At 46.0% G+C, this 26,414-nt stretch overlaps 1 protein-coding gene across 7 annotated transcripts in view; it reads left to right on the forward strand.

Moving 5' to 3' along the window:
- Nucleotides 1-26,414, forward strand: part of TENM4 (teneurin transmembrane protein 4) — a 1,727,786-nt gene that overhangs the window by 1,559,039 nt on the left and 142,333 nt on the right. For all 7 annotated transcript variants that reach the window (XM_063951320.1, XM_063951326.1, XM_063951322.1 and 4 more), the window contains 2 exons: nt 2,570-2,770; nt 16,352-16,537. In XM_063951320.1, the coding sequence (XP_063807390.1) occupies nt 2,570-2,770; nt 16,352-16,537 (387 nt within the window). The remainder of the gene's footprint in view (nt 1-2,569; nt 2,771-16,351; nt 16,538-26,414) is intronic.

A 26,414-nucleotide genomic window follows, 5' to 3' on the forward strand; every position in this document is an offset into this window, starting at 1 on the left:
GATGCCCCCGGCCACCACATGACCAGTCTCGGATCATACCACGTGACTATGAGAATGTGGTTCCAGAGTGGAAAGTCCATGCTTTGCTTTGAGTATAAATCTCCCTGCGATTATTAGCCCGCCTGTACATGTTTTCCTATGGGTCCCGGATTCCCCTTGGCTTGCCAACGGTAATGTGGCCATAGACAGTGGAAAGAAAGTTAAAGTTCCATTTTGGGCAAAAACATATCATGGTAATCAAACTTTACTGTTTATAGTTGTTGTGCCATGATGAAAATGTTCTCCCTTATCCTCCACCTCTTGTGCCGAAACGGCATCTGAGGTTCCCGTTTGAAGCATTTACCCCAAAAATCAGCTATGGTCCACTGACCCACCAAGGGACGGTGGCCAACAAAGAACGTACAACTTCTAATCCTTTCCCAAATCCCGCACAGGATAAAGCAGCCCAAGAACCAGGCCACTGAGGAAGGGGGGATTAAAAGTGGCCATTGTAAGAGGCATCTTTTGAAGGGTCTTCATTTAAACATGAAAAATGGCCATAGGATTATGATAAATGGGGAGGCCCCACGTACATTCCATTCTCCTAATCCGGACTGTGTGAGCTGAGGCTGCAGAAACCACTCTCTCCATGTGATGGAGACCCTTTCTAAAGCCTGTCTCTCTTTCTGCCATTGACCTTCAGAGTATATGATTAATGGCAAAGCCCTCGCAGCTTGTCCTCTGTAGACGCTTCCTGCTCACTATGTTCATCCCATCTGCTGTGGTATACACAGGATTCTGCTAGCTGGCTTCTCCCTCCCTCCCGTCTCTGATAGAAGCTTCATTCCTACATTCCAGTTCAACACCCAGATTTTCTGCAGTTTTTTTATATTGCCCTGGACAAAAATAAAATAAATGAAAGTGGATGGAACCGTTCCCTCTTTTGCAGATGGCAGCATTACAGATATTTGCCACGTTTGTCTAGAAGCCGAAGGAATGTGGGTGAAAAAAAAATTGTTAGGGCACATTTTGAGAAAAACCTTAAAAGACAGGGAGAAAACCATTGGCAGCCATTCAGGAGTTTGCTTTCATCTTGAAGCCTGCTTTCAAGATGACAGCTGGGGTCTGATTGGTTGCTGCGGAAACGGGCACTGAGCTGCAGTTACCTGGCCCCTGCTGGGCCTGCAAATAATGGGGCAGATGTCTGGAGAAGTGATAAAGCAGTGATAAGCGGAAGGTGATAACGCACCAGCCAACCAGCTCCTGACTGTCATTTTTCAAATCTGTAATGATTGGCTGGTGCGTTATCACCTTCCACCTATCACCGGTTTATCACTTCTCCAGGTTAATACATCTGCCCCAATGTTACAAAAGCAAACGAGCACATTAAAGGGAGAGCTGTAATGAGTGTAGGAGGCAGTGCTTGAAATGCAGGTACCGAAACATCTAGAAATAAAATATGGACCAGGAAGAAACACTTTATTAGCTTGTAATTTAGGGGTACATTTACTAAGCAGTGATAAGAGCAGAGAAGTGAGCCAGTGGAGAAATTTCCCCATCAACCAATCAGCAGCTCTGTATCATTTTATAGTATGCAAATTATAGATGTTACTTCAATGCTGATTGGTTGCCATGGGCAACTTCTCCACTGGCTCACTTCTCTGCTCTTATCACTGCTTAGTAAATGTACCCCTTATTCTCTTGACCCCTATATCTGTTTTCTTATAGTTTTATAGTTGTAATGTGGTATTAACTTGTGAAATAATGGGGCTAATTCAGGTTGGATCGCAGTGTGCTATCTAACTGCAAAAATGACAGAAAAGATGCGGGAGCAGAGGTGGTGGTGGTGGTGGTGGGGGGGGGGGGACGTGGCAACGCTCCGTTTCCAGGGTGGAGTTGGAGGGGCTGGAAAACGGGGGGGGGCGTTGCGGCATGATCGTGGCAGGTGCGTGACGTCATGCAGAATTTGCAATCCTTACTGAATTAGGCCCAATGTGCAATTAGGCCCGATATATTGGGTGAAATCGTGCATTTTGGAGGTGTTTCTGATCCGATCCGATGCGCGTTCCCGTGAACATCGGATCGCATCCTCCAGATTGCACTTGTGATATGTCGGACCCCGCAGGCATGGCTGGGATTGCCCAAGATATATTATATGCAAAAGGACAGCATATGATGTATCTTGGGCGATCCTTCCGCCAGGGTGATCGCCTGCGACATGTCAGACGGACATGTCGCAGTAGTGTATGGGGCCCTTAAGGTACAACAGAAAAGGCACACCACATTAAAAAGCAGGAAATGTACCAAATTCGGCCATTGTTACTGTGTTTATGGTTTAGCTTCATCTAAGTAGCTTAATATTCTTACATTGTATATAGACAAAAATAAGATAAAGCTGGACATACTGTGCCTCCTAGATGCAATGTCATTTTTTTTACCATGTCTGCTTAGCAAGTACCAAGCAGTAACTTTTATACTAAGCACCATCTTTCTCTGATCACGCTGGTCTGTCCCATTTACTGTAATGCTGGTTCAGTTTATGTTTGAATAAAAAGCAGTGGTCTAACTACGGGCACAATCCTTGTTTCAGTGGACTGCATGGACCCCACGTGCTCCGGACGAGGCGTGTGCGTGCAAGGAGTGTGTCACTGCGCTGTCGGCTGGGGTGGGACGAGCTGCGAGAATCCCCGAGCCACCTGCTTAGACCAGTGCTCCGGACACGGAACCCTCCAGGCCGAGACGGGTGTCTGCGCCTGTGATCCCAACTGGACTGGCCATGACTGCTCTATAGGTAAGCTCAGAGTCCTGCTTTTTGTGGCCTCCTACAGAATATAATCCTTACCATTTATTACAGAGAACTTATATTATACACAAGCGGAACAGGGTAATTTCCCCAATTCCAGAAGATGTTATTGGTTTGTAATAATTTGGTAAATTTCACGTTTCTGATTTAGAACGCTGGGAATTCTCTGGATAACGTTTGCTCCCATTTTGAGCCCCATGCTGATACTCCGCTACACATACAGATGTATTATTATGTATTATTATGTCTTAGTCACATAAAACATCGACTGGAAGTGACAAAAGAGTGGGGTTGAAGGTTAGGCTGCAGTGCTAGGGTTAGGGGGCTACAGCGGTGCAAGTGGGTGGGTACGGCGTACCCTTAAGAATTTAGCCGCGGGTACGCCGTACCCACCGCCACCGGGACGCCGCTCCCTCCCTCCACTGCCACTCACCGCGCCACTGCTGCTTGAGGGGAAGAGAGTGCAGCGTGCGCCTCTCCTGCCCTTCAGTGTCTAAGCTCGCAGACCGGCAGCCAAGGCTCCTGATTGGCTGCCGGGCCGCAAGCTTTGATTGGCTCACGGATCGGCACCTAATTGAAGGTAGACACCGGCGCCGGAGACTGAGGGGCAGGAGATGTGCACGCTGCGCTCTCCTCCCCCCACACACAGGACAGCAGCAGCGCGGTAAGCAGCAGGGGAAGGGGGGGGGGCACTGTAAGGACATGTGTACCTGGCACTGGGGGCCTATCTGGCACTGTGACGCAATGTGTATCTGGCACTGTGACGCAATGTGTATCTGGCACTGTGACGCAATGTGTATCTGGCACTGTGACGCAATGTGTATCTGGCACTGTGGGGCAATGTGTATCTGGCACTGTGGGGCAATGTGTATCTGGCACTGTGGGGCAATGTGTATCTGGCACTGTGGGGCAATGTGTATCTGGCACTGTGGGGCAATGTGTATCTGGCACTGTGGGGCAATGTGTATCTGGCACTGTGGGGCAATGTGTATCTGGCACTCTGGGGGCATTGGTGTATCTGGCACTCTGGGGGCATTGGTGTATCTGGCACTCTGGGGGCATTGGTGTATCTGGCACTGTGAGGCAATGTGTATCTGGCACTGTGAGGCAATGTGTATCTGGCACTGTGAGGCAATGTGTATCTGGCACTGTGAGGCAATGTGTATCTGGCACTGTGAGGCAATGTATATCTGGCACTGTGGGGCAATGTATATCTGGCACTCTGGGGGCATTTGTGTATCTGGCACTGTGGGCAATGTGTATCTGGCACTGTGAGGCAATGTGTATCTGGCACTGTGAGGCAATGTGTATCTGGCACTGTGAGGCAATGTATAACTGGCACTGTGGGGCAATGTATATCTGGCACTCTGGGGGCATTTGTGTATCTGGCACTGTGGGGCAATGTGTATCTGGCACTGTGAGGCAATGTGTATCTGGCACTGTGAGGCAATGTGTATCTGGCACTGTGAGGCAATGTGTATCTGGCACTGTGAGGCAATGTGTATCTGGCACTGTGAGGCAATGTGTATCTGGCACTGTGAGGCAATGTGTATCTGGCACTGTGAGGCAATGTATAACTGGCACTCTGGGGGCATTTGTGTATCTGGCACTGTGGGGCAATGTGTATCTGGCACTGTGAGGCAATGTGTATCTGGCACTGTGAGGCAATGTATAACTGGCACTCTGGGGGCATTTGTGTATCTGGCACTGTGGGGCAATGTGTATCTGGCACTGTGGGGCAATGTGTATCTGGCACTGTGAGGCAATGTGTATCTGGCACTGTGAGGCAATGTGTATCTGGCACTATGGGGCAATGTATATCTGGCACTGTGGGGGCAATGTATATCTGGCACTCTGGGGGCATTTGTGTATCTGGCACTGTGGGGCAATGTGTATCTGGCACTGTGGGGCAATGTGTATCTGGCACTGTGGGGCAATGTGTATCTGGCACTGTGGGGCAATGTGTATCTGGCACTGTGAGGCAATGTGTATCTGGCACTGTGAGGCAATGTGTATCTGGCACTGTGAGGCAATGTATAACTGGCACTGTGGGGGCATTTGTGTATCTGGCACTGTGGGGCAATGTGTATCTGGCACTGTGAGGCAATGTGTATCTGGCACTGTGAGGCAATGTGTATCTGGCACTGTGAGGCAATGTGTATCTGGCACTGTGGGGCAATGTATATCTGGCACTCTGGGGGCAATGTATATCTGGCACTCTGGGGGCAATGTATATCTGGCACTCTGGGGGCATTTGTGTATCTGGCACTGTGGGGCAATGTGTATCTGGCACTGTGGGGCAATGTGTATCTGGCACTGTGAGGCAATGTGTATCTGGCACTGTGAGGCAATGTGTATCTGGCACTGTGGGGCAATGTATATCTGGCACTGTGGGGCAATGTATATCTGGCACTCTGGGGGCAATGTATATCTGGCACTCGGGGCATTTGTGTATCTGGCACTCTGGGGGCATTTGTGTATCTGGCACTGTGAGGCAATGTGTATCTGGCACTCTGGGGGCATTTGTGTATCTGGCACTGTGAGGCAATGTGTATCTGGCACTGTGAGGCAATGTGTATCTGGCACTGTGAGGCAATGTGTATCTGGCACTGTGGGGCAATGTGTATCTGGCACTGTGGGGCAATGTGTATCTGTCATTGTGGGGCAATGTATATTGTGGGGCAACGTGTATCTGGCACTATTGGGGTCATGTGTATCTGCCCCTCCCCCATATGTGTATCACGCCCCCATTTTCATTGGCCACGCCCCATGTGGCATTTAGTCACACCCATTTTTGCCGCACACAGTACCTGTAAGAAATTTTTTCTACTTGCACCACTGAAGGGGGGGGGGGGAAGGGGGTTAGGGCAGACATACTTGCCCGACCCCCTGTCAGGATTCTCTCCATTGGGAAGCCAGTGTCTGCCATAGGCATCCCATCTGCTGGGATATCGTATGTATTCTGTACTGTACATCTGTGTAAAAAGTGCCACAATACCAGCAGCCGTAGCTTTTCTCACCCCATGATCCGTTGTGCGTCATCTGTGACTTTGTACGTAAGTTATACCAATTCCTGCGCAGTTAAATTCTCAGCCCGGCGTCTGCAGTACACCATGAGTGGCTTTTCGCTGCATCCGTGATGCAACGAAGACGCACAATTCTTGCACTTTATGGTGTAAAGACGCTCAGTGTATGGGGACACATCTGTATGTAAAAATGCCCTAACTTACTTAGAACACTTAGAAATTACATAGTTTATGTACTAAAACCATGTACAAGTGTGCATGGAACTTTTCATTGGGGATGAGAGGACATAATTTCAGTGGAACCTTAGGGATGGCCCATTCCTGCCTGTTCCGTGAACTGTGTGTCAGAGCCCCCATAGTGAATGCAGGACTTGCTGCCTGTTTACTGTACATGCCACTCTGACCGTCGCAGCGTAGCAAGTGCTGGGCAGCCGCTGTTTACTTACAGTCCGGCTTTCTCTGCGGTTTCAAGGTCCGTTGCAAACCATCATGGCAGCTGCTATGTTTGCTGACCCAGAATCAGCACCTCACTGTACAGTCGTCTAAGCACAATCTTTCCAGTTGACTAAACAGATTTTAAAAATGATACTGCCTTTTATATAATCATTGATGGAGAAACTCCAACCTCTAGCAGCGTCCATGTGCTGGCATTCCTACTGTGTCTCTAATGTATCCTTCCAGACAGTGTCAAATCTCATTGATCAAACAACACTTGTGATGAGGCAGAACCCCCCCGGGGGGGTTCAGAGGTCTCCAAACTTTATAAATAAAATCTCATGCTCTATTCATGAGGTGCTGTAGGGGACACGCACACTTTACACGCATACCTCCTCTTGTGTTAAACTTTTAATTTAGAGGGTGTGAAGATCTCCCGAGGCGGTATAATCTCCCCGCAGAGATCTGAATTTCTCTACTTAATATTCCAGCGGAATAGACATAACCGCTAACCCTGGACTGTAAGGTCGCCCGTCTGCCTTGTCTCAAAGATCCCAGAGATGAGACGCAGAGAGGGGGAGGGGGGGGGGGGGGGGGGGGGAGACGGACACCTGTGTTTTGTTCTGCATGCATTATAATAGCAGTGTTCCGAACATCTTGTGCGCGTAGGTTTTATGTTGGAAGGGGACAGCTGGTGAAATGGGAATCTCTAATCGTTCCAGATTTAGACGTTGCAATATCCCCCAAAGCGTTGACCTAAAAACGAATGCCACGATTGGCGATATTTTAGCGTTCAATTTATATATATATATATTTATTTATTTATTTTTATTGCCCAAGCGAGCAGCGAAAAAAACAAAAATCAGATCGCCAATAACAATAAATAGACCTTTAGGTAGGCGTGTTTCCAACTCGCATGGCAAAAAAATCCAAACAGATGGACCTTACTGTCGGCGTACAGGGCAGGAGCTGCTGGCCGACCCGGCGGTTATTTAGCGCACACAGCGAAAGTCACATCTGTGAGCCACCGCCTCCTTTTCCGTGGCTGAGAATTCAGTAGCATTTATAGAACTCCGCACATAATGGCAGTAAATTGGTCAGACAAATGTACTTCCTAATAACCACGGGAAAGCAGACTTTAATGGTTGATAAGAAATGTAATTATTTCAAAGGAAAAGAAGAAACAATTTACTTGTTATAAGCTTTATGTATGTATCTGGAATTATTCTGACTTGATGCAAAGAAATAGCCTTTCTTTCTGAATGAATACACCTGGTTAAAGTGTAGTTAGCAGCTGCAGTAGATTGCTGTAATATTACATTCTGGGAGCAGACGCCATATTGTTTTACATTGTTATCGGTATGAATGAAACCTATAATAAGATTATGGGCCTAATTCAGACCTGATCGTAGATATGCCTACGATCAGTCACACAGACATACGGGGAGACGCCCGGCACAGCAGCAATCGGGTCTGAATTTGCCCCTATGTACTGTATTTGGGACCGGAGAGTCTTATATAACACACCGCTGCTGATTGCATCACTGCTGTCTGATGGTTATTACTAAGATGACAGGAGGAAAATGGTCAGAGAAGGTTTTGTGGACAGCGGTGTAAGCGCAGGACTTTGGGGTGTGTCTGTGATCAGGAGAAAACCAAAAGTAGTCCTGCAATAAGACCAGCTGGCAGGCAGAATTGGTGGGTTCTGCACTGCAGTTGATCCACGGATTATAGCGGTACATGCTGCAGTCCTTCACATGTTGCCATCTCAGGGTGGCAATAAACTTAATTAATAAAAACGTCTTACTGGTTGAAACAAGCTATGGGACGCCCTAATTCTACATATAATAAAAGGCGCTCCCATGCTGAGACTTGTAGTGCCACACAGAAAAAAAAGAGAAAATGCAGATGCACACTTTCAGCAATTTAATATGGAGTAAAATTTAAGGTTCTTAGCATAATTTTGGCTAAATATATAGGCCCACCTACCACAGCCAGGTGACCTCATCAGGGGTCCCATGCTCTGGACTTGAACCTTAGGAATGTTAGGGATCCACCTGAGGAGGATACCTGGCCTCGGTAGGTGGGCCCGTATTTCTATTATGCTAAGAACCTCAATTTTAAAATGCAGAGTTAGAATAATTGTTCTGATTACCAGTGTTCTTAGTGTTTAGAGTGTGCATCTGCATTTTCTCTTTTTTTTTCTGTGTGGCACTACAAGGGTCAGCATGGTAGCACTTCTTATTATGTTTAGAATTAGGGTTCACTGGCACCAGCAGCGTGATTTCACAGGACATTGAGTACCCTGAGGGTTACTCAGATACCCTGTGGTCACGCAGTAGATCCAGTGCGGCACCTCCGGATGCAGCAGTGGATCTGGTAAGCCAGCAGTGACCGTCTTTTTACTTAAGATGCCTCCTGTGGTTTTTGCATAATTTTGCAGAGACACAGTGGCTGTGTTTTTTGATGTTTACTAGCTACAAAATGTGTGAAGACATTTTATGAGCTGTATTTTTAATGTAGGGCAATGATAAAGGGACTAGTTACGCTGTTAATGTGTTTTTCTTTAGTCGCCCTGGACCCCATGTGCTAGGCACACTCTTAACTGTTCCCATGAAGAAATTCGGAACCTAATTGGATGAGTCCTACCGGCATCCAATCAGAAGCCAGCTGTAATTTCTCCCTGTGTGTCATGCCCTAAAAAAAAAAAAAAAAAAAAAAATTCAGCAGCAGGTCTCCACTAACAGTAAAAACAGGCCTTGGATGCATAGAAAAAAAACTCAGCCGTACGTGGGTAGTAACCCCACTGAGGGTACTAGAGTGGGGCAAGTTAGACAGTGTGGAGCACTCCCCTCATTGTCAAAACATTGACACCCATTGAGTAAAATATTTAACTACCCACTTAGCTGCTCACACGACCTTGTCATTTCAGTCAGAGCGGCCATTTTGTTCTATCCCTCCAAACAAAATATGGCTTTTTTCAATGCACTGTTCTTTTTATTTTTTATGTTTGTGTAACATTGGCATGCAGAGAATGCGCTAGAGGAATAATCCGCAGTGACCACTGTGGAAAGTAGAACAAGCTAGTTGCAGATCGCACTGTACAATAAACCCCGGACCTCCGGCCTAATGAATAGGCTCTCCACACAGAGATAAAGGGACCTGTCCGGTGCACCGTCGCAGCCTCACAGCTGGCTGGCTCGCTCAGGGGACTTTTGTATTTTTAGCGTTTCCTTAATCCTCAGCCATTGAGCAGGTTTTCACCGTCTTGTCAGAGGTCAAATGTGCAATCTGTGACTTTAATGGGAAAAGTAAGGCCTCCTTCTGGAGCCTTGTAAAAGCTGAAAACCTCTTTACAGACCGTGCTGTATTGGCCCCTTGTGATAACTGCCAAAGGACAAGTGCTTTTTCCAGATCTTGATGTGGAAGAAGGTCAAAAGGCAACTCTCGCCCCTGGCAACCAGTCTCCTTCACAGGAAACCTCTCTTTGAAAATGTGCAAACTTTGGACATCCCTTCACAGAGATGGTGTTTTTTCTTTTCTTTTTTTCTACCGTTCAATAAACGCTGTCTTATTGATTTAGACAGAGCAAGGCTGAGATTACAATTTATTAAATACACAGATGTGTGTTTGAACACACAGGAAGAGTCAGTTCATTGTCACTCCGTGAAGCAATGCGGATAATTAATGAAATATTGAATATTTGCCATATGCTTAGCAGTAGATCAAGCTGCGGCCACACGTCTTTTATGGATTTATCGACTTACATTACGTGATCCTGCTGTGGTCCCGGGCCTTTTTTTTTTTTTTTTGTACGGGGGTTTACTGTATATTACAATGCATCTAGATATTTCTTGCACATCTTTAGAAGAATATAGGTGTTTTATTTGTTAGATACGCAAACAGAGGTTTCAGATCCCAATGGGAAAGTGTGACAGCCCCACTGAAAGAAACCGTTTCGGAAACAGGAGAAATGGGCCACACACACCCAACTGTTCCTTGCTCTCAATTCCCTACTGCAGTAAAGAAAAAGAAAGGTGATTCGTTGCGATGGGCTGGGAAAATAGCACTGTGTGACTGAAGGATCCATTTCGGCTGCATTTGTCAGCAACCATGGCCGTACATGTTTGTCCCAAGCAGTGTTAATTTTGTGCCGTTCACTTTGCTTCATTTCAGTAATAGTGAAACGCGTGTAGGCAGACCTTGAAATAAAACCCATTGTTCTACTGTCACAATACCCACGCATTTTACTCTCCTAAACACAACTTGCGCTGTCCGTAACCATTTATTGTGGGAAGCCTTCGGTGACCACTAATGTAACAAACTCATTCAATTTCACTGGCATTTTTGCTACAAAATGTAAGCACCTGGCCTTTAAAGCATCATTTTACCCCCATACAACAGTACGCCCCATAGACACTTTACGGGTGGTCTTCAGGTTGCCGGCGGCCGGGCTCCCGGCGACCACCATACCGGTGCCGGAATCCCGACTGCCAGCATACTGACATCTTTTCTCCCTCTTGGGGGTCCACAACCCCCCTGGAGGGAAAATAGATAGCGTGGCGCGCCACCGTGCCCGCAGCGAGACCGCAAGGGGCTCATTTGCGCTCGGCCAGCTGTTGGTATGCCGGCAGTCGGGATTCCGGTGCCGGTATGCTGGTCGCCGGGACCCCGACCGCCGGCAAACCATACTACACCCACACTTTACAGCTGCAGTAAAATTGACCCATATAGGGCCACAAAGCTTAAGAGGGGTATTTATCAAAATGTAGAGATTGATTTTGTTTGAAAAATGACAGTTAGGAGCTGATTTTTGGTAGTTTTCCTCTCTCCATGTTAATTCCAAGCTTTGATATAAATACTCCCCGCAAAGTGTGAATTCTGAGCTGGCCTCTGGCACCCCCTAATGGCTGGTTATCTCCATCCTAGCCATCAGTAACTCAACGAGTTAACTAAACTGTGTTTTGCAAAGTTTAGTTCTTAAGAGCCTATTGTCTGTTGTTATCTCATTATCGCTCCAAATCCCAGTAGACTGTTTCTAAACTAATCAGGTCAACACTAATAAGAGAGAATTGGATTGCCTGAGAAAGCAGCCTGCTGTAGATACTTGATATATAAAGGCACGAGTCGTTCAGTTTAAATGCAATTGGAGTTTTTCTTCTAAGTTAGGGCAATTTTAAACAAACTTTGCAGAATTATCTCTAAATGTCACCATAGTCCTGGCAGATAATAGGAGTGTGTTTTCTTTCTTTCCATCCACGGCTAAATGCTACGAGCTGCGAAAAAGATAGGGCTGTATGATCTAATCTGAGCTTTTGAAATGCAAGGAGACCAGACACGAGAGAGGCTGGGGCCTCCTGATTAGGGAAACAATTTACAGAATGGAGAAAAAGTAAAAATGGTTCCTGTAAATGGATAACACATATCACTGACACACCTTGGGGGGGACATAAAATGCCCGATGCTGGGCTTGTGGGGCGTATCTTGATGCGTGTGGGATTGTCAACGCAGCTGGCGCCTGTGCAGAATTGGTGGAATCTAAAATCCGCTTGGTGTATCTTTTGCACCAAATATAGCCAGGTGCAAGCATGCATACAACCCTGCACGCATTGGGTATGAAATCCTGGGGGTCATGATTCCGACACTGATGCTACAAATGCAGATGGCTTACAGGTAAGTATTTTTCCCCTAACCGTCTCATCCTGCTGCCCAACCCTACCCCCCACCCCACCCCATCCTCTTCCAGCAGCATAACCCTCCCTCATGTGCTTAACCCAAACCCTCATACTCGCCTGGTGGACTGCCTGGATCCTGACCGCATGCCCTCTGCACGTAGGCAAATATACCTACAGAATGTGAGAGCATCTATGCCCGGATTGCATTCAACCCAGTATAATCCCCAAAATGGCACATTTCTGAATTCTAGAAGCTAGCGCCACCTGGTGGTTTAAACTGGAATGTTAGCAGGAATGGTCCATTACAAAGGGGAGAAATGAGGACTTGCATTGTATATAGGTTCCGGATCCACAAAGCTCTGCAGGATCGGACAGTGGGTATAACTGTCAGAGGATCTAGCAGGATAGTACTAATGACATTTTGTGACCACAGAAGTGCAAAACAAACTGGGCCTCCCCTTGCCTAAACACGAGGTGGACAAATACTGTAAATGCCTTGGCGCAAAACTGACAGCTCAGTGCTGTTTTTTGTTTGTTTTGTTTTTCCGTCTGTGAATGATATTTACCGACTTCTGGCCTGATTCTGAATCAGATGCTTCTGCAGAAATGGGTACGTGAGAGTCAGAGCTGGACCATGGAACAATGGAAGAAGCTGGCCTGGTCTGATGAATCGCGTTTTCCTTTATAACATGCATGTGCGACACTTACCTGGAGAAGAGATGGCATCAGGAGGCACTATGGGAAGATGCAGTGCCATGCTCTGGGCAGTGTTCTGCTGGGTCTCCTCATTTATGTGGATGTTACTTTCCCTGATGGCAGTGGCCTCTTTCAGCAAGATAATGCGCCCTACCACACTTCAGACATTGTTTAGGAAGGGCTTCAGGTACATGACAAAAAGTACAAGGTGTTGACTTGGCCTCCAAATTCCCCAGATCTCAGTCCGTTCATGCATCTGTGGGATGGAGGCCCACAGAGCAACTCGGACTTAAAGGACATTCTGCATCTTAATGCCAGATGCCACAGGACACCCTAGGAGTTCTTGAGGAGTTCATGCCTCGACGGGTCAGAGGTGTTTTGGTGGCAAGAAGATGACCAACCAGAACGTTAGGCTGGTTGTTTTAATGTTATGGATGATCGGGGAGTACATCTCCATATGCAAGTGCTTCAACCCCTACTAAGGTATCCGATTGGCTACAAATCGGTCTAGCCCTGTGGTTGTTCTGCTCTGATTTGCTGCAAGTAGAGTTGAGCGAACTTGCATTGGAATATCACAGGAATAGAGTTCCGGAGATGCACTCTACCAGCTTTGTCTTGTACGTTTTGTAGAAGTTATTGTCTATGAATAGAGCTAGGACAACGCTGGTGAATTATTCTTATGTGTGGTGGGGTAGGGAGAGTGCAGAAAACACTTAAGACTAATTCCACTGGCAAAATGTTTTGAACAAGGCGAATATTGGTTGGAACACTTTTAAAATTCTTTAGATACAGGTTGGTCAAGCCATGTAAACATTCTGATTGGTTACAGGTTGGTCAGGTCCTTTAAATATGATGTGCTGTGATTGGCTACAGGTTGGTTTGTTCCTGTACATTTTCTAATTCTCTGATTGGCTACAGGTTGGTCTGGTCCTTTGAATATAGTGCTGTGATTGGCTACAGGTTGGTCTGGTTCTTTCAAAATTCAAATGCTCTGATTGGCTACACAGTGGTCCGGTCCTTTCAATATTCTAATGCATTGATTGCTTACAGGTTGGTCTGGTCCCGTAAATATTCTAATGCTCTGATTGGCTACAGGTTGGTTTATTCCAGTGGATGTTGCAGTGCTCTAATTGACTTTGGTTTGCACAAAGCACTGCCCTCTTTCATATACAGGGGAAAAATATATACATTGATGTGCTAATACTATAGTACCAATACTGCTGTACATAAAACTAAACTGTCTTCAAATTGTTGGTTGCTGGTTTAGCAATTACTTTGGCATTAAACATTCCGAGCATGTTTTATTCAGGAATTTATCATTTTTCACCATAATCTTCATTTAATTTGTTTATTTAGTCCGTCATAACTCCTGAATTGTTAAAGACCATTAACATTTTCTCCTTTCATTCTGCTGTGTAAAACACAAGATTTCCAGGAACTGACAGTGCGAGCGTTTAGAATAGACAGGAAAACTAATCTCTACCGAGAACATCGAATGTGGGGGGGGGAATCACAAATTCATGAAATTCAGTCACGATGGCAGGTTAGCAAGCTATAAAACAGACTTTTCCGCCCTCAGCTGCATTATCAGTCATTTATTCCTGCATTGTTTTCACACTTAACCAGTTTTTAATTAAATATGACTTCTGTAACATTCTGCGGAAGAGGTTTCGCTGCCCCTCCCCCAGCCTCTCCTTTGGATTCGCCTGGCACAAAAGCTCTAGTGTGACAGAATTAGACAATAAATAGGCGAATCAATCATGGGAGACCTGCACAATCTACGTCTGTCCCCACTCTCCCTCTCTGCCCGCACACCCCCCCCCCCTTTTTTTTTTTTTTGTAATCTTCTTATAAGATTCTTATTGTCAGGAAGGATTAGTGCGCTACAGGAATTCTCTGTCACAATATGTATGGAGGGGTATTGATGTGTAACTTTCATTCTTGTCCCACCAAACTTCTTTTCAAGTGAAGTGCGAAGGTTCCCCAGGTTTTTCCTTGCATTGTGTCCATGTGTTGTTACAAAATATGAGGTCTTCCGTAGTGTTTTGAGTCATTAAAAGGCTTCTAAATGTAACTTTTTCTGCTGCTTTCCCACCTGGACTATTGTAACCCTCATCTTACTTCCTGGATTTTCAGTGGTGATAGTCAATATAAACAGTTCACTTTTATATATGTTTTTATATTTTTTATTCTCCTCTTTTCGTCTTTTTCTTATTGCCTGTAATAACTGCACAATCCTTGTACTCTGTTCAGTGTTATCCGCTTCCCTTCTCCTTTTATTTTTTCCATATATATTACAGTATGGAACGTAGTGTTACAGATGGCGAAATGAATGGTCATATATAAACTTTCTCATAGCTTTGTCTATTTAAATTGCAGATTTTGGTCTATTCTGTTGTTTAAAGGCTTTAATCATAGAGATAGTTGAATTATTTAACACACATTTGTATGTAAAAGAAAAGATAATTACATTCCCTATTAAGGGTTCCAATGTATAGGTCAACAGTCAATAACTCAACCCTATATGGTTGACCTGCATTAGGTCGACAGGTAAAAGGTAGATAGTGCTTAAGGTCGACTTGGTAATGGTCGACACAAGTTGTTTTTTTGAGGGGTTTTCATGTTTTTCCAACTTTTAATTAATTTTCTATCCATGTGGACCACAATTGGAAATAGTAACCTTGCCCAAAGTGTGGTGAGCACTTCGAGGGAACTTTTCCACAGATTTGTGCTTAGATATGGTTTAACATACAAAATGACACTAAAACAAACTTTAAAAACCTGTGTCGACCATTGCCATGACTACCTTTTGACTGTTGACCTTTGTACCTGTCAACCTTACCCACTGTATAGATTTTTATCTGTCGACCTTGCATGTCGACCATATGGGCTCAATCTAATTAAGCTAAATTATTGCGATACAACAAAAATTTATGTTGACAGTAAGTTGAACCAACGGGAATGTTTGGAGAGGAAAATAGCTGACAATGGGGGGAATTAAATGGTTTGAAAAGACGGTTAGGTGTCTGTTTTTTTCCTATCTATTGGATAGGAAAAAACAGACACCCAACTGACTTTACAAACAATTGAATACCCCCCAATGAGTCCAAATAAGTTTTGAGGTCTGTTACACCCCTTTCAGACTGGCAGAGCCGTGGCTTCCCGGGTGCGACCTGGCTTGAGACCCCTTTCAGACTTGCGGGCCGACGCGGCATATTGCCGGGTTGGTGACGTCACTGCCGAAGCTACAGAAGGCGGCGCTTGGAGATGATCATCTTTTCAGACTTACCAAAATCCCAGGTTGATGCGCGTTCACATGCAATAACCCGGGAAATTTTTGCTAGTCTGAAAGGGGTATTAGTCACTACTTACAAGTTGTAACTGTAGCATCTCCCAGTAGCACCTGTAGCATCTCCCAGTAGCACCTGTAGCATCTCGCATCTCTCAGTAGCACCTGTAGCATCTCCCAGTAGCACCTGTAGCATCTCGCATCTCTCAGTAGCACCTGTAGCATCTCTCAGTAGCACCTGTAGCATCTCTCAGTAGCACCTGTAGCATCTCCCAGTAGCACCTGTAGCATCTCCCAGTAGCACCTGTAGCATCTCCCAGTAGCACCTGTAGCATCTCCCAGTAGCACCTGTAGCATCTCCCAGTAACCTTTCACTTTTATTTTATTTTTTTTACATTTTTCTCTTGACTGTCTCCTAATGTTTCTGACTTTCTTTGCTATCCCACAGAAATCTGTGCAGCGGATTGCGGAGGTCACGGCACGTGTATCGGCGGCAGCTGTCGCTGCAACGAGGGCTGGATGGGAGCCGCTTGTGACCAGAGGTCCTGCCACCCCCGCTGCAACGAGCACGGAACTTGCCGAGATGGGAAGTGTGAATGCAGCCCCGGCTGGAACGGAGAACACTGCACCATTGGTAGGCTGTTGGGACAAAGAGGAGCAAAGGAATAATAAAAAAACAAACCCATGTTTAAAAGTGAAAGGGGCATGCTGTAATGATCAGTAAGGGTGGGAGATCCTCGTAGCATGTGCAGCTTCGTCCAAGGTTATCAGTTCTGGCATCATGCATATTTCATGTCAGATTGTAACAAAATGTCCTTTCATTTGGTGGTTAGGAAGCGGTTTCATTGTTAAATGCCGTCAAGTTGTGTGATCACCTATTGGATAGTGCTTGAGTATCCTTAAGGAATGTCATACCCAGCGGAATTACAGACTTTAAAGATAAAAGATAAAAAGATAAAAGGATTTAAAGATAAAAGGATAAGTGTTACATCAAGCTATATGTTCAAACCAATTTTATATCTGTTTATTAAATGGCAACAGGTTGTTAGTTCTGGGTCCATATCCGCACCCCACCCCCTGCCAGTTCCACCAAACCCCCCCGCCACCACCATCTGGACGATATCGCATGGGACCGCGTGAGCACATATATCGCCGGTACACACTAGACGGCCTGGATGATATGTCGTCCCCAGTCAGCCAGAAATGACATATCGGGCCGATATCATCTCACTGTGTACCCAGCTTTAAGGATACATGGGCTGTTAATGTAGAGGGTGTACACGCCCACAGAGCACTGGCCACACCCACATATCACTGGTCACGCCTCCTCCGCTTCTCGCTATAGGCCATTGTTCATTTTCAGCCCCAGGCCCATGAGGTGTTAATCTGGCTCTGTCAAAAGCGATTCCTTCACTCCATAATTTTCCCCTTAATCTGTTGGCCAATAGGAACCACAACCCCGTAGTTCTGCAACCGTAGGACGGCTTTCATACCCAGAAAACACTGTTTGAATAGGTCAGAAAGTGTATGTGTGCATATATATATATATATATATATATATATATATATATATAAGAAAGCAACATATTTCTTATTACAACACACAGGGGCATAGAAAGCCATGCCGAGCCCTGGTAATTTATAGGGGGTGTGGCCTATACATTGGGCATATCCATGTCCCACTGTGTTTTTCACAGGGTGGCGCCATTTTCAGGCGGGGGCACGCAGAGAAGGACTTGCTTCCTACCATGCTTGTTCCGAGAAGTGGGTCCCTCCACCTTGGCCGGCGCCATCTTCCCAGTGATATTTGGGAAGATGTCATCTGTGCACTCGTGTGAGTCTTTGCTTTCAACGTGCAGCGGCCATCTTCCTGAAGATGCCACTAGGAAAATGGCGTCTGCTATAAGAATAAGTACACTTGGGGGTGGGGAGTAGCGGACCCCGGCCCCTTCAGCAGCCCGTGCTCAGGTGATTAATACCTGCTCCACCCCCTCTTGGCACCACTGACAACACATGTTTTAATTACTGGGTTTAGAACTTGATAGAATGCAAAGCAGTGGTTCAATAGTGTTCTAGTATCACAGTAAAATAGGAAAAAGCTAATTTCCCCTCATCTAAATGTCAATACTATGAAGGTTTAATTCCAAGCAGTATCTCTATTGTAACAGTTATGTCCTCACCTCCATGCTATCTCATGTTCTACCATTCCTTGCAGATGTTAATTAGCCATAAAAACATTTGTAATAGTCGCTCATTGCTTTGACATTAACACAGTGCTAGGCCTAGTGTCATCTGTTCCAGATTCCTGCCCAACTAATGAGGTGCGCAGACTGCCGGCGCCATTATCCCGACGCGGTGACGATGATACTTACAGCACTTTTACTGTGTGGGCATTACAACTTCAAAACATGTAATTAACAATGCATTTAAGTCCCGCATTCTATAAACGCTTTAAGGGGGTATTCCTATTCCCTGTGAGGGTGCAAGTTTCCGCTGTAAACGCAGTCAATGGTACCCCCCCTTGCGGCGCCCTTCTAGTGCCGGACTCTCACATTGTTGGGGCAAACAAAATTCCGCAGGTTGCCAGCACCGTAAGTGCGGCATGTAGCCCTAGTTACTCGCCCCCACAAATTCATCCCGGGTAATTGAATCCCCCATAAATATAATGTCTACTTTTACGGGATACTGCTGCAGGCATTCTGCTATTGATAATGTCACATAGTGACCACTGACCGAAGGTATGTATCCCATACAGACGCACTACCTATTAGTCTGTAGTGCAGCATTACACCGAGCTTTGCGGAGCCTCTAAGGCAAGCTGCCACCGTCCAATCACTCTCACAATTTGCTTGGTTGTTTTTTTGTTCTTTGTGGCATTCATTTACAATCATTGCACTACACCACCGGGATAAAGCCTAACATATACAGATGGAGCCTTGCTCATCTATCCCTTTAATAGGATTAACTGAGCCAGGGCAGTCGGACTTAGGGGGCCAATTCGAGTTGATCGTAGCTGTGCTAAATTTAGCACAGCTACGATCATTCACACTGACTTGCGGAGGGACGCCCAGCACAGGGCTAGTCCGCCCCGCATGTCAGTGCCGCCCCCCCCCCCTTCCGCAGAAGTGCAAAGGCATCGCACAGCGCAGCTTTAGCGTGCTGGCCGGGAGCTACTCATCGCTCCCCGTCCCGCAGCAGCTGCGTGTAACGTCACGCAGCTGCTGCAGCCCGCCCCCCGTTCGGTCCGGCCCCCCCTCCGTTGGCCGGACCGCTCCCACGAAACGGCGGCCAAACGCCGCCATTCCGCCCCCTCCCGCCCAGCGATCCTACCCAGCGATCCCCCTCCAACCCTTCGGCCGTCTGGCATGCGCAGTAGGGACCCGTGCGCTCGGCTGCGACAAAAAGCAGCAAGCGAACGGGTCAGAATGACCCCCTTAATCCCCTGCTGTAATGACTTACTGCTGTATTGTTCTCTCTGTATTGTAGTGCAGCTGAGAACAATAGATGAAAGGCTTATGCTAATAAGCCTTGGTGCACCTAGGTGCAGCAGAGAAGCCTAGCTGAGCGAGGCTCCTCCTGTACCTGTCTTACTGTTTATTTCTTATTATCTCTCCTTGAGATAGTAGTACCCAGTTGTTATACGGACCATTCCTTATTTGCTGCAAGCAGGCGAGAGTGGGAGTACGTATGTCAGCAAAGGCTTAAAACCCCCGAATACCAGATTAACTTTATGTATGAGGCTATATTGTAATAAGTGATCTGTTTGTGGTCTTTGGGCCAGTGTGCTGACACCTCACACCATATTGCGGCAGCCCGCATCTCATTACGGCGAAAAGACGAGACTAGACAGTTCAATCGATATGCCAATGACCCAATAAGTCCAGAGTTTCCACTTGGTGCCTACTGAAAGTCATGTAAATAGCAGCTATACCTTTAAATAATGTATTAGGCATAGATTAACTATTCAAAGCATTTACAATTCGTATAATTTCCTACATTTTATCCCCCCGCGTCGGCGCAGGGGCGGTGTTTAACTCCTAGCTGGTGGTTTGTTCACAGGATTGAAGATTTCATTCATTGCATTTCCAAATTGTGAATATTCTCTGACCTTGTAAAGTTTATTGCCTATAGAATTGGTTCGATAAATTTATTGAATCTCTAAAAACAATTTGGCAAACGTCACCGAGAAAAGGATAGAGCGATGAAAAGAGTGGAACGTAATAAAAGTCAGTAATATTGGCACAGATGAAAGGACATTGACTATTAAACGTTGCAGTAAGCCATCCCCTTGTCCTTGTGTAATGTCTACCTGCATGGCATCCCTTTTGTCTCTGTCGAGTGGTTATGTGTCTTTACGTGTCTTTGGCTAGTCCGCTTTACTGCTGGGCAAAGAAAACCTAATGTCCCATTGCTGCTCCACTTCACGCATTTGTAATGCTTTCATAGGACCGATAAGCAGTCATAACTAATGGGATTTTCCAAGCGAGCCGCCGGAGTCCGCACACGACATGTGGAACTCTCACCTGTTTCCTGTATTCCCTGCATTAGACGTATGTCATTTTGGAATATGTTGGCATAATCCGTTCCATTTACGGATACAAATTTACAAGAGCTCAGGTGGTCTCCGGCACTTGCTCCCAGAATCCCGGTGACAGATAAGGGCATGGAACACAAACATGCACAGGTCATTGATGTGTCTTATGATCCAGGGGCGACCTCCTTTTTTTTTTTTTTTTTTACCATATAAAATATTGAAATGTATTCCTGATGATAGAAAGCTACCTGATTGTATTAGTGGTAGTGAAATGTACTCACATACTCCCCATCTGCCCCTGTTACTGGATTTTGTAAGGTGTAGAGCTGATAGTGAAACGCGTGGGGATTTACACAGAATGGGTGTGGTTATTTGTAATGTGGGCGTGTTTTTGACAGATCTGGGACAGGACTCCCTCAGTCCCGAGTTTGCCTATTGGGTACATAACTTATTAAATCGTCCAAGAAAAGCTTGGGGGGGGTGCGGCAGATATAACATGTGCAGAAAGAGTTAGATTTGGGAGGGTTATATTGTTTCTGTGCAGGGTAAATACTATCTGCTGTATTTTTACACTGCAATTTAGATTTCAGTTTGAACACACCCCACCCAAATCTAACTCTCTCTGCACATGTTATATCTACCCCCCCCCCCACCCCTGCAGTGCACATGGTTTTGCCCATAAGCTAACAAATTTGCTGCTGCGATCAGATCTGAATTAGGCCCATACACACACACTACAAAAACATAATACACTACAAGATTGTAATATACTACAGGACATACTACACTACAAGAACATAATACACTACAAGAACATAATACACTACAAGAACGTATCACACTACAAGAATGTAGTATACTGCAGGACATACTACACTACAAGAACATAATACACTACAAGAACATAACACACTACAAAAACATAACACACTACAAAAACACAACGCTACAAAAACTTAACACACTACAAAAACATAATACACTACAAGAATGTAAAGTACTACAGGACATACTACACTACAAGAACATAATACACTACAAAAACATAATACACTACAAGAACGTAACACACATAAAAAGAATGTAATATACTACAGGACATACTACACTACAAGAACATAATACACTACAAAAACATAATACACTACAAGTATATCTGCCCCCCTGAAGTGCACATGCTTTTGCCCATTAGTGGAAATGTTATTTTGCATTCAACCTTGAATTAAGCCCTTAGTTAACTAACTTATAATGATGGTGGAGTAGAAGGTGTGGGTGTGAGGGTCCCTCCAGCTCACTCACGTCTAAATACACATTGACCCCATATTCACTCCTGTATACATGTAGGTTTTTTTAACCCATTACAGACAGTGCCACAAAATTTGCAAATATAGTGTATGGTAGATTAGTCTGTACAATGTATAATGCTTCACGCTGGATGTTTCCACAATCAGATGTAGAGCTAGTAATACAGTAGTCCTAGAGCCTTCAGCACTGATAAGTCTGGACAGCTCCGGGGGCCCTGATGTATTTTACAGTTGTAGGATAGAGTCCCAGCCTCATCTCCTTTGACATTATACTGTAGCTAAAACTTTAATGTGCTATACTATTTTAGCACGTTGTAATTAGCGGAAGTGTCGGAGAATTGCAGGGAAGCTCCGTGAAATGCTGTCCACTTAACACCTTACAGCAAAGTCTCTGGACAATTGCAGCATGAAGAGTGGTAATAGTTATCACTGGAGTATAGAGTAAGTATGAGTAACGTCTTATAGTAGCATGAGGAGAATATGGACAGAGGTAATAGATGCATGAGAAACAGTGAAGTCATTTTTGTAAGGTACAAATATAACACAGTTTTGGTTCATTTGAACAGGAAAAAGTTTTCCACCCATTGAATTGCGCCTTCTCCTATGTTCGAGGTCTCCGGGTTGCACCTTTGAGCAGGAATTGCTCAGTACCAAATACTATGGGAGTAGACGTTTCATTGGGTTTGTTGAGTGTGTGTACGAGACGTTTCCAGGCACTGTGCATGTTATGTGTTCCACCGGCCCGGCTCTGTCTAGACCTAAACCTATCAATTTAACATCGCTCCTTTTCTTTCCCTTTGTGATTTTGTAGCCCCTGCACAGCCGGCTAGCACCCAGCACTTATTCAACCCTACCTTAAATGTCCTGTCTTTTATTCCCCAAGCCCACTATCTGGATAAGGTAGTTAAAGGTATTGTATCGGTCTTCCTTCCTTTATTTTCCTATTGTCTTTGTGTTACCACAGAAATGTTGCAACTGCTATGTCGTCTTCCATCTGAGCAGACATTACTAACTCAATTAACATTTCCAATTTCCACTGGCCAGCCCTCGGTCTCACTTCTAGAAAGAGATCATTGTATGCACTGAGGGGTGTATGGATGTTGTGCCGATACCATTTCCAGTGGCACATACGCTAATCTGCAGATAGAATGTTCAGGCACCCTCCGTCGGTTCCATTCATTGGAACAAAGAGAAAAGATCGAGGTGGCGATGTATCAGGTCTTGGAGAGAGAGAAAGTGAGAGGTTGCCCAAACCAACCAATCCGCTTACAGCTGTCATTTCACTAGCACGGTCTTTGAAATGACTCTTGGGGAGGTATTTAATTGTCTGAAAAGTCAGTTGGGTGTCTGAAAAGTCAGTTGGGTAATAGGAAAAAACAAACAGTTGAATTCCCCCCTTAGTCTTTGAAATGACTTTGTGAAACGTCTCCACTCTATCTCTCTCCAAAGCTAAAAAGTTAGAATAAGTGGAGCATTTCATAGCAGTGACTCTTTTACAATATACGTACTGTAGTTACACACAATATACATATATATAGTTACTATTGAGCAAACCACATTTCTCTTACGTCCTAGAGGATGCTGGGGACTCCAAAAGGACCATGGGGTATAGACGGGATCCGCAGGAGCTTGGGCACACTAAAAAGACTTAATCTGGGTGTGAACTGGCTCCTCCCTCTATGCCCCTCCTCCAGACCCCAGTTAGACTTTGTGCCCAGGAGTGACTGAATGCACACTAGGGGAGCTCTACTGAGTTTCTCTAGAAAAAAACTTTTGTTAGGTTTTTTATTTTCAGGGAGACCTGCTGTTCTACAGGCTCCCTGCAGCGTGGGAGTGAGGGGAGAGTAGCAGACCTACTTCTTCTTAGTTTAAGGGCTCTGCTTCTCGGCTACTGGACACCATTAGCTCCAGAGGGTTCGATCACTTGGTGCGCCTAGCTGCTTGTTCCCGGAGTCACGCCGTCGCCCCCTCACAACAGCCAGAAGTCAGAAGTCGGGTGAGTATGAGAAGAACAGAAGACTTCAGGACGGCAGAAGACTTCAGTAAAGGTACAGCACAGCAGTAACGCTGTGCTCCATGCTCCCACACACATCACCAACGGTATTTCACTGGGTGCTGGGGGTAGGGAGGGGCGCCCTGGGCGGCATGTTACTGGAGTTGAGGGCGGCATAAAGAGATTGTAGATGCCTCGGCACCCTTTACAGACGCCCGCCGGCATTTTCTTTCAATTTTGAAATTGGCGGGCCGAAGCCCGCCTGGAAGGGGGCGGAGCTTCGTCCAGCAGCTCACGGGCGCCATTTTCTCCCTACGCGCGGCTGAGGGATAGACGCTGCCGGGACCTCCACGCTTCTCTACAAAGTAACGGGGGGCATTTCCAAAGGGGGGCCGCAGTGTGGTGCTTGAATTTAACAAAGGCAGCGCTGGGTACATATATCGTTTGTGTCGATATATGGGCGCTAGGGTGTGAGCTGGCATACTCCCTCTGTGTCCTCTCTCTGGGCTTCATTGTGGGCCTGTCACCTAGCTGGGACGTTCTGTGTGTTGGGGTGTGTCGGTACTACGTGTCGGCATGTCTGAGGCTGAATGTTATTCACCAGAGGAGGTTATTGGGGGTGTGGATGCTGGGCTAGAATTGGGACTGTCGACGCAGCCGACACCTGATTTGCTAGCACTGCTCAATACGATAAATTCCAATGTAGCTTCCTTATCAAAGAAGTAAGATAAGTCTGAGTCACAGACGCAGGTGTGGAAAAAGTCCATGGAAGAGGCTTTGTCTCAGGTACAGACCCCATCCGGGTCCCATAAGAGGCCATTTACTCAAGTGGTAGATACTGATACCGACACGGACTCTGATTCCGAAGTCGATTTCACTGAGGCAGTTTTACATCCACGGTTAGTTAAGAGTATTCAGTACATGATTGTGGCTATAAAAGATGTTTTACACATTTCTGATGAACCTGCGGTACAGGAAACAAGGATTTGCTTGTTCAAGGAAAAAAAAAACCTGAGGTGAAGTTTCCCCCCTCTCATGAAATGAATACTCTTTGTGAAAAGGCTTGGGAGTCGCCGGATAAGAAATGGCAGATTCCCAAGAGGATTTACATGGCGTATCCTTTCCCCTCTGATGACAGGGAAAAATGGGAGACATCTCCAAATGTTGATAAAGCTCTATCCCGTTTGTCTAAGAAGGTGGCACTTCCGTCTCCTGACACGGCAGCTCTCAAAGATCGGCGGATCGCAAGTTGGAGACGCGTCTGAAGTCCATTTTCGCTAATTCGGGGGGCTTTGCTCAGACCCGCTGTGGCGTCGGTATGGGTGAGTAGTGCTATTGCTAAATGGGCTGAGAATTTAGCTAGTGATATGGATACCCTTGACAAAGATAATGTCCTTTTAACTCTCGGTTATATTAAGGACGCTGCAGATTACCTAAAGGACGCGGCGAGGGATGTCTGTCTCTTGGGTTCAAGAACCAATGCCATGTCGATATATCTGCCAGGAGGGCCCTGTGGATCCATCAATGGAACGCTGATGCCGACTCCAAGAGGTCTATGGAAGCACTACCCTTCAAAGGTACTGTCTTGTTTGGGGACGGCTTGGCGGACCTGATCTCGACCGCGACTGCGGGTAAGTCCTCTTTTCTTCCTTCTGTGCCACACAACAGAAAAAGGCACCACATCAGCAAATGCAGTCCTTTCGTCACAATAAATACAGGCGTGGAAAAGGTTCGTCCTTCCTCGCTTCAAAGGGTAGAGGAAGGGGAAGGAAACCTCCTGCAGGCTCAGGCGCACAGGACCAAAAGTCCTCCCCTGCTGCTACCAAGTCCACCGCATGACGCTGGGGCTTCCCTGGGGGAGTCCGGACCGGTGGGGGGCCGTCTTCGGATATTCAGTCAGGTCTGGATTCAATCAGACCTGGATTCTTGGGTGTTAGAGATCGTGTCTCAAGGATACAAACTGGAGTTTCAGGAGATGCCCCCTCACCGGTTCTTCATTTCGGCATTACCAGTAGTTCTTCCTGACAGGGAGGTGGTGCTAGCAGCGATTCAAAAATTGTGTCTACAGAGGGTCATTATTCCCATTCCCTCGTCCCAGGGTGGGGAAGGGGTTCTACTCGAGCCTCTTTGTGGTGCCGAAACCGGACGGTTCAGTCAGACCAATTCTAAATCTAAAATCCCTCAATCCATACTTGAAAGTGTTCAAGTTCAAGATGGAATCCCTTCGAGCGGTGATTGCCAGCCTGGAGGGGGGGGATTTTATGGCGTCAGTCGACATAAAGGATGCCTACTTACATGTGCCGATATATCCTCGTCATCAGGCTTTTCTCAGGTTTGCGATACAGGATTCTCATTACCAATTTCAGACGTTGCCGTTTGGGCTTTCCACGGCTCCGAGGATTTTCACCAAAGTCTTGGCGGAAATTATGGTTCTTCTTCGCAAACAAGGGGTTTCAATTATCCCGTACTTGGACGATCTCCTGATAAAGGCGAGGTCCAAGGAACGGTTGCTGAGAAGTGTAGAGTTGTCACTGTCGGTTCTGCGACAGCACGGTTGGGTACTCAATTTGCCAAAATCCCAGTTGATTCCGACCACTCGGCTTCCTTTTCTGGGCATGATTCTCGACACGGATTTACAGAAGGTATTTCTTCCAGAAGAAAAGGCTCTGGAACTGCAGAC

Source organism: Pseudophryne corroboree, chromosome 2 (assembly GCF_028390025.1).
Source record: "Pseudophryne corroboree isolate aPseCor3 chromosome 2, aPseCor3.hap2, whole genome shotgun sequence".
Classification (NCBI taxonomy): Eukaryota; Metazoa; Chordata; class Amphibia; order Anura; family Myobatrachidae; genus Pseudophryne; species Pseudophryne corroboree.